The sequence below is a fragment of the Phacochoerus africanus genome, chromosome 6 (genome assembly GCF_016906955.1).
Source record: "Phacochoerus africanus isolate WHEZ1 chromosome 6, ROS_Pafr_v1, whole genome shotgun sequence".
Classification (NCBI taxonomy): Eukaryota; Metazoa; Chordata; class Mammalia; order Artiodactyla; family Suidae; genus Phacochoerus; species Phacochoerus africanus.
In genome coordinates this window covers 55,331,470-55,339,717 of record NC_062549.1, presented here as the reverse complement: position 1 = coordinate 55,339,717, position 8,248 = coordinate 55,331,470, and the positions used below count along the sequence as shown (strand labels likewise).

General features: G+C 36.9%; 1 protein-coding gene across 1 annotated transcript; it reads right to left on the bottom strand.

The window, feature by feature from the left end:
* Positions 1-3,518: 3,518 nt before the first annotated feature.
* LOC125128806 (fatty acid-binding protein, adipocyte) lies at positions 3,519-8,102 on the bottom strand. Its single transcript, XM_047782957.1, has 4 exons — positions 7,949-8,102; positions 5,139-5,311; positions 4,200-4,301; positions 3,519-3,729 (listed from the first exon to the last, which is right to left on the bottom strand). The coding sequence occupies exons 1-4, from the start codon at positions 8,019-8,021 to the stop codon at positions 3,679-3,681; spliced, it is 399 nt and encodes a 132-aa protein (XP_047638913.1). The 5' UTR covers positions 8,022-8,102; the 3' UTR covers positions 3,519-3,678.
* Between the last annotated feature and the right edge of the window lie 146 nt (positions 8,103-8,248).

The following is an 8,248-nucleotide window of genomic DNA, read 5'->3' as shown; positions in this document are numbered from 1 at the left end:
TGGAAGAAGTATTTATAAACCAAAAATTGTAGCTCAATGAGCATAGTGGTGGTAATTGGAGAAAAGAAGGAATATGCTAGCCGATTCTTTCACCTTATTCTTACTGTTTCTAAAGATGGAGTAAGTGTTTTTTTTCAAATCTACTTCAGGATATAGTTGGACTCTATGTCCACATATTCCCTTCCTAGAAGTCCATTTGATCCTACTGCTCTTCCTTTAAGAGTAGAATCTCCTGTATTTTTTCTGTATGGGTATGGGTAGAAGCAATGCCAATGAAAAACTATGGAGCTTCAAAGTGGTCCCAGTCAGGATAAATCAGATAATTGACACAGAAGATATGTTGTGTTTCTACAGACTTGATATTATGGCAAAAATGTAGAGAAGAAGAAGTTTATTCTAGTAAATTTATATTGCCTGGATTTTCTTCTTACTCAGTATTTCCATATCACTTCAAAAAGAGGAATTAAACTTGAATAGTGCATTTTGAAAAATAATTCACAAATACACATACCTGGAAGTGGCACTTTGTAAAGAAGTACCATTAATGTATGGAGAAGGCTTAGAAGGAGGGAGGAAGGAATTCTAGATGGGAAGAAGAAATAGAATAATTCACACACACACCAAAAAAAAAATACAGGAATTCCTGCTTTGATGCAACATGAATGGTGGCATCTTGGGAACCCTGGGCCACAGGTTTGATCTCTGGTGTGGCATAGAGGGTTATGGATCCAGTGTTGCCACTGCCAGGCTTGAGTCGAGACTGTGGCTCAGATCTGATGCTTGGCCCAGGAACTCCATATGCCACAGGGCATCCCCCCCAAAAATAAATAAATAAAAGAGAGAGAGAGAGAAACACTAAGGGGAGTTCCCAATGTGGCTCAGTGGGTTAAAACCCAACTAGTGTCCATGTTGGTGCAGGTTCAATTTCTGGCCTCACTCAGTGGGTTAGGGATCTGGCCTTGCCACAAGCTATGGTGTAGATCATAGATGTGGTTCAGACCTGGCATTGCTGTGGCTGTGGCAGAGACCAGTGTATGCAGCTCCTATTTGCCCCCTAGCCTGTGGACTTCCTTTTTTTTCCTTTTGGTGTAAGTGAAGAAAAGAATGTAGACAGAACAAGAGCAATGATAAAACTAAAAATTATAGATAAGAAAATGCATGTGTAAGACACATTTACATGACATGCTAAGGAGAACTGACCTTCTGCGGATGAAATGGGAGCCACCTAAAGGCTTTAATAATTAAGTGTCTAGGTCAGGTTTTCATGGTGTAAATATCATTCATCAAGTCTACATGGCTTGGAGAAGAGAAGAAAGAATAAAGACAAAGAGGGATATTTGTTAATAATTAAAGGAGAAAATGACAGTGCTATAGCAATGAGAACGAGAACCATTAAATTTTTTAAGTTAATAGATTCAACATGATTCTTTAATAAAATAAATGTTGCAGAGTGAAGAAGAAGTCATCTTCAAGGATGATTTTCAGATTTATGGAATAGACAATTGGATAAAACATTCTGACATTCCCCCAGATGTGGAAAGTAGAATAATGAGCAAGCTTTAAGAGTGGATTGAAGGGGGAAGTAACCATAAGTTTAGTGTAGAACTTGTTGAGTTGAAGTTCCTGAGACAGGCACTTGGACAACTTCAGCTATTTTCTTTTTACAAACTCTCCCTTCTCCTTGGATGATCTCATCATCATTTATGAATTGTTACTACTTGAATACTGAGGGATCCTAGATCTGTATCCCAGCCAGGATTGCTCTTTGAATATCAAATTCCTACATCTATTCCCTACTACATTTATAGACTTGAACTTTGAAACTCAGGTTTCTTACCTATAATTGGGAATACTAAATCCTTCTCATAGTATTATTTTAATAGTAAATTAGGTAAAGAATGCAAAGTGCCTAGACCATAGTAAGTGCTTAATAAATACTGGTTTACCAAGATTTTCTTAATCAATCTCTACAAATATTCTCTTTTTGAATTCTCCAATCCTTGCGTGAACCTAAAGTGGAAGTCCAACTGTCTTTTTTTTTTTTTTGAAAGGAAGCAAATTCTTATGATCAGAAATTTAATTCACCTTTTCTGTCTTCTCCATCTTAGTGTTATGCATACAGTTGGTATACAAAAAAATAATAAACTTATGGGAGTTCTCACTGTGGTGCGGTGGAAACATATCTGAATAGTATCCATGAATATATGTGTTTGATTCCTGGCCTCACTCAGTGGGTCAAGGATCCAGCATTGCTATGGCTGTGGTGTAGGCCTGCACCTGCAGCTCCAATTTGACCCCTAGTCTGGGAACTTCCATATGCTGTGGATGTGGCCATAAAAAGCAAAAAAATAAAATAAAATAAACAATAAACAATAAACTTATTTTTAAAGGAAACATCACAAACAGAATTGTATCAGTTGCAGGACATTCTTTCTGGCTTACTAGAAAATACATATGTGTGGTTTAGAAATGTCAGTCTATGTACATGGATCTCCAGTGTTCTGTAGTGGTGTTTCAAGGCTTCACAAAGTGCAGGAAAAAAAACACACACAAACACAAACATAAGAATGAACACACACCCCTATCTGAGAAAACTTATTCTCATTTTTGTCTGTTTTATATCTTGGGATTCCATGGAGATTTTATTTGAATAGAAAGTTCCAGAACATATTCACTCTTACTTGAATAAAAAGTTCCACTGGTAAGAAAAACAAGAGCGGTTTGGAAACCACTACAAGAACATTTGCATCATTATCCATTACGAGGCTGTCATTCCTTTTCTGGAATAAGCATTATTAGATTATTTAGACTTAACTCTCAAGAGATTTCAGGAGTAGTTTAGTTTACCAATAATTTTTTATTAAAACTTGTAGCTTAGAAAACTTTTTCTACATTCCTCATTGCTACTTTACTTCTCTCTCTGTTAATGTTCTAAGACAGATATACATGAAATGACAGCACTTGGGCCAGCTGACCATGAACTATTTCACACATGTAACAACTGCCTTAGGGGAATTCCTGTTGTGCCTCAGTAGGTTAAGAACCTGTGTCCATGAGGATGCGGGTTCAATCCCTGGCCTCACTCAGTGGGTTAAGGACCTGGCATTGCTGCAAGCTGCAATGTAGGTCACAGGTGCAACACAGATTCAGAGTTGCTGAGGCTGTGGTATAGGCCTGCCGCTGCAGCTCTGATTTGATCCCTAACACGGGCAACTTCCATATGCTGCCAGGACAGCCATAAAAAGAAAAACAATACAAAAACTATCTTAGGTCTCTGAGAGATAGTTATTTGATCCTAGTTATGCTAAAGAAGGACTTCACATTCAGTAATAGCACATATTTATCATTTCATACCTAAGATAATGGAAGATCCATAAACACTAATTTTTTCACCTTGGATTATTATTTAAAAAATCATATTCTACTGGAAACAAAGAAATTATACAATTTTTCTAGTCTCTTCACTGTTATAAGTAAGAAGTTATCTAACACAATGAATAAATCATTACATCGCCTTATAAATCTAAAAAGTTTTATTTAACCGACAAGCATATTGAACAAAATCAGTCTGGGGGAAAATTAGTTGCTTCCAAATTAGTGGAAAATAACAACATATGTCGGGAAAATACATCCAACAGAGTGCTGTAGAGTTCGATCCAAACTTCTGTACAATTTGGCTTATGCTCTCTCATAAATTCTGGTAGCCGTGACACCTTTCATGATACATTCCTAGACACAAAAATAAAGATTGGTAAATCCTCAGGACCAAGCCACTTAGTGTGTTGTTGTTATTTACTAATTGTCTTCTCCAATGGTGGGAAGGAAACGATATTCATCAAAAGATATTTGTCCTGGGATCCTCCCTATGCCTCATATTGTAATAAGCTAGGGAGACTGAAAGATCAAGATGTAAGTCCCACCCCCAGAGAAACTTACAATCTATATGTTGAGTGGAAACATAATTAGAAATGCACAGTACAAAATGGTTCATATTGGAAGAGGTTAGGTGGTGCTTCTGGGGGATAGTATGCCTGGGCTAAGCGTAAAAGCATAAAGGGCAATTGCCTGAGTGAAACCATAGTCTCAAAGAATAAACCTTTTGTACTACAATTGTGATTATCTGTTTCTCTGGGTAGAATATATCATTATGAGAGGACCTAGCAGTAGAATCCAGAACTAAGTAGCTTGAAGATACTCACCACCACCAACTTATCATCTACTATTTTTCTGTTTATGGTAGTTGTCTTTCCATCCCACTTCTGCACCTGTACCAGGGCGCCTCCATCTAAGGTTATGGTGCTCTGTGGGCATAATAAAAAGTGATTACAATAGTGGAGAAAAATAAAATTTAAAAATAGAGCAGCTTTATTTGGAGGAATATTTAGAGGTCATTAATAATTCTAAATTATAAGAAAATATTTCAATGAGAAAAAACTAAGTATCAAAAGCAACAGCATACACAATTACACATGATATAATAGTATACAAATATGCATTTGAAAAAACACCCGTGGGATTTCCCATCGTGGCTCAGTGGTTAACGAATCTGACTAGGAACCATGAGGTTGCAGGTTCGATCCCTGGCCTTGCTCAGTGGGTTAAGGATCAGGCATTGCCGTGAGCTGTGGTGTAGGTTGCAGAGGCGGCTTGGATCCCGCGCTGCTATGGCTCTGGCGAAGGCTGGTGGCTACAGCTCGAATTCGACCCCTAGCCTGGGAACCTCCATATGCCACAGGAGCGGCCCTGGAAAAGGCAAAAAGACAAAAAAACAAACAAAAAATACTGTGAAAGAACATAACAGATAATAATTTTATGTTGAGATAATAGTATTATAGGTGATTTTTTCCCTCTTTTCCCCCACTCTTCTATAAGCGTTTTCTAGCATCATTATTTTAATTCATTTCAAATACTGGTATGACAAAAAATAAATTACATCAGTCATTTTTTGAAATAATGACAACTTCATAAAAAGAGGTAAAATTCAACAACTAAATCTTAGGCAACATGGTTCAGATCTAGAAGTCAGGGATCTTTGGTCTATGAAGGAGTGATTTTCTTCCTTTTACAAGGTGGCTTCTTATAAGCAGCAGTCTTTTAGGAACCAGGATTTTACTCTGCTCTAGTTCCTTATTCCTCACCTTGACTTTCCTGTCATCTGCAGTGACTTCATCAAATTCCTGGCCCAATCTGAAGGCAATCTCGGTATTTTTAAAAGTACTTTCTGATCTAATGGTGATCATATCCCCATTCACAGTGATGATCACGTTGGGTTTGGCCATCCCAGCCACCTTCCTGGTGGCAAAGCCCACTCCTACAGTTGGGAAAAGAAAAAGAGCAAGTTTACAATTTTCTCTCACATCTTTATCTAAGAAGGAATGTGTGTGTGTGTGTGTGTGTGTGTGTGTGTGTGTGTGTGTGTGTGTGTGTGTGTGTGTGTAGATGGATGCACATGTGCATAAAAGGAGAAAGACATCAAGGGTTCCCCTGTGGCTCAGCAGGTTAAGAACCTGATGTTGTCACCACTGTGGCACCAGTTCAGTCCCAGGCCCAAGAGTTTCTACATATCACAGGTGAGACTAAAAAACAAAAACATAAACCAAAAAAACGGGGGAGGGGGAGAAAGTCTCCTGAGAGTTTCTTAAAGGTCTTATTTAAACATCTTCTGCAGGTAAATAAAGTAGGCTAATACTTAAAGAACACTTGAAGCATGATACGATGTAAGTCTATTCTTTAAATTTCCCCCTCAGGGTTTCAGAAACAACTTCTTAGGAGATTCATTGTTACTTTTGAACAAGAATATGTACAAAGATTCTACTGGAACATATGTTTCAAAAGCCGCTACACTCTCAATTAACTGGCCATCTCAACAATGAGGGCAACCACTTGTCACTCAGCTCATGACACACTTGGGCCACATTGACCTTGGCTTCTTAGTTAACAAAAATGATCTAATCCTGAGTCAAGGAAAGAATTCTCAGTAGTATTTTGGGGGCCTGATATAGAATTACTCAATTAAAAATGAATCTGTTGGGGTATCCAAAAATCCCATTTCATGGCATTTGCTGCCAAGTCTAGTTTTCTTGGCTTTTTCCAAATTACATGCAATGAAGATTTTGATTAATTTTGCCAAAACCATTTCCAAACAATATTTCCTACATTCATTACACTTTAGAATGATAAGGTTGTTCCCAATAAATTATAGAAAATATTAAAGAGGACTTAGGCATCGATTGTGAAAACTTTAAAATTTAAGAAATTACTGTTGTAGTAAGTTTAGAAATTAATCCTTTGATTCCCAATCACTTAAAATGGAAAACTCTCTTTAAAAGAAGAGGAATGTATTTTGCATGTGTGACAGGCATGGGATGAATAATTTACAGCCCATCACAGAGAGCACTACCTTGCTGACACTGCATATGTTATACAAAATTTATGATTGTCATAAATGTGTTGGATTAAAAAAGAAAACATGTACACAAATCTAAGCTGCTTCTTTGACTAAAGGCTACTAATAGATACCAAAGTTTAGAAACAGAAGGGATCAAGGAGGGGAATATTGTGCAGAACAAGCCATGGCAGCTCTGATTTAGCTCCTTGTCTGAAAATGGGAACAGGTAGAAAGATAATATGTTGCTTCATCAAGCCCTGGCTCTGCTACAAAATAAGACATCAAAGACAATGAATCAGCGTCGTGAATGGATGCAGAGTGGAGTGTGATTCCAGATGGGCGGAGCTTAGAAAAATCGTACTTTCCACTTTTTTGCTTCTGTCCTCATCTGGCTGATGAAGGCAATATCTGCTTACCGTAGGCAATCAATTAAAACAGCTAATTTCAGGACATAACTTTTTGTCTTTCATTATCATTAACACTTTATCATTTTAAAACAGCATGGTCTAAAATTTATATATAAATACTAATAGTGTAAAATGTTTCTAAAAATCAGCAGTTAAATAATCTCAGATCCTGGCATATCTGTATCAGTACATGTTAATTAGTTTATTGAATTACAATTAGTTGTTATTTTAGAAAGCTTGGTCTCATTCATGCTGAAGTCCCTGATTACCCTCTTGCCTATAAACAAAAAAAAACAGTAGTTAAAGACAAAAAAAATACACCATAAGGTTTAGAAGAAGCTTAACTCTTGAGATTTAGGGAGTACGCCATAACCCCTAAAGATATTGTGAAAAAAAGCCCCTCCCCAGTTTTCAGCCCCTGGATACACCTTGTTTATGATGAGGGTGGCTACCTGAGTGACAGATATCTCACCTCTCCCTTGCTTTGCTTCTGTCACTATCAGGGAACACACAAACAATGTCAACAGAGTCTCAAAACCCGAAAGCCTCCATTATCAACAATACTATGCCATCTCATGTAATTTTTAGTCAAATACTTCAGATCTTTAAGGAACATACTTTCTGAAATTAAGATTTTGTTCTCCCCTTAGATAGCCACACACTTTAATAGATTGACCTTAAAACAATCAAATAATTGGTTAACATATGTTACTCAAAAAATTACATTAAGATGACAGATACAATGCTTTCAGTTTCCAATGGAAAATACTGCATGCTAAGAAGTAAATATAGTTTTATTTCCAAGTTACTGCTTAGTTTATATGCAAAAGGAATGAAAGAACAAGAAGCAAAGAGCCAAGTAAGCCAAAGATACCCAGGTTTAGCAATCAAATAAAATCTTGTCATTTCTGCACATTATAAAAATTCATTTATATCCTTTTTCATATCAGTTCACCTTTAAGGAAGCATTAGTTGTGACTTTGGTCTAGAATGTTTCTAGAAACAAGTGATTCTCAGTTGTTACTTTATAGTCTCTATACAAAAAGCAGTATTTCATGTCTGGCTGGTGCTTCCAGAGTGAAAAACAGCCATAAATTACTCTTCCCCAGAGAAAAAGTTGTAAATCCAGCTATCCCATAATGTATTTCCTTACCCACTTCTTTCATGTAATCATCAAAGTTTTCACTGGAGACAAGTTTCCAGGTACCTACAAATGCATCACACATTTTGTGAGCACTCTAGGATTATTCTTCAAGGTGAGAAAGAAGTCGTAACCTTCAGGAAGGTGCAATGACTCTCTTCAGTCCAGATAACTTCCTTTTAAAGATGCCCAGAACATGTGATCTTAGGAGTAACCAATTAGGAACAATATCATATCATTTCCACCATTACTAGCCTCTGCAGTTTTTCTTCTGAGTCATGTTTTTAATAGAAATTTCTCAACTTTGGTTCT

What these genes read in the sequence shown, in the direction of transcription:
- LOC125128806 (XM_047782957.1), bottom strand. Translation starts at nt 8,021, where the DNA reads ATGTGTGATGCATTTGTAGGTACCTGGAAACTTGTCTCCAGTGAAAAC. An exon ending in TGATTACATGAAAGAAGTGG is followed by an intron (nt 5,312 to 7,948) that starts GTAAGGAAATAC and finishes TCCCAACTGTAG; the next exon opens with GAGTGGGCTTTGCCACCAGG. An exon ending in CAGATGACAGGAAAGTCAAG is followed by an intron (nt 4,302 to 5,138) that starts GTGAGGAATAAG and finishes TTATGCCCACAG; the next exon opens with AGCACCATAACCTTAGATGG.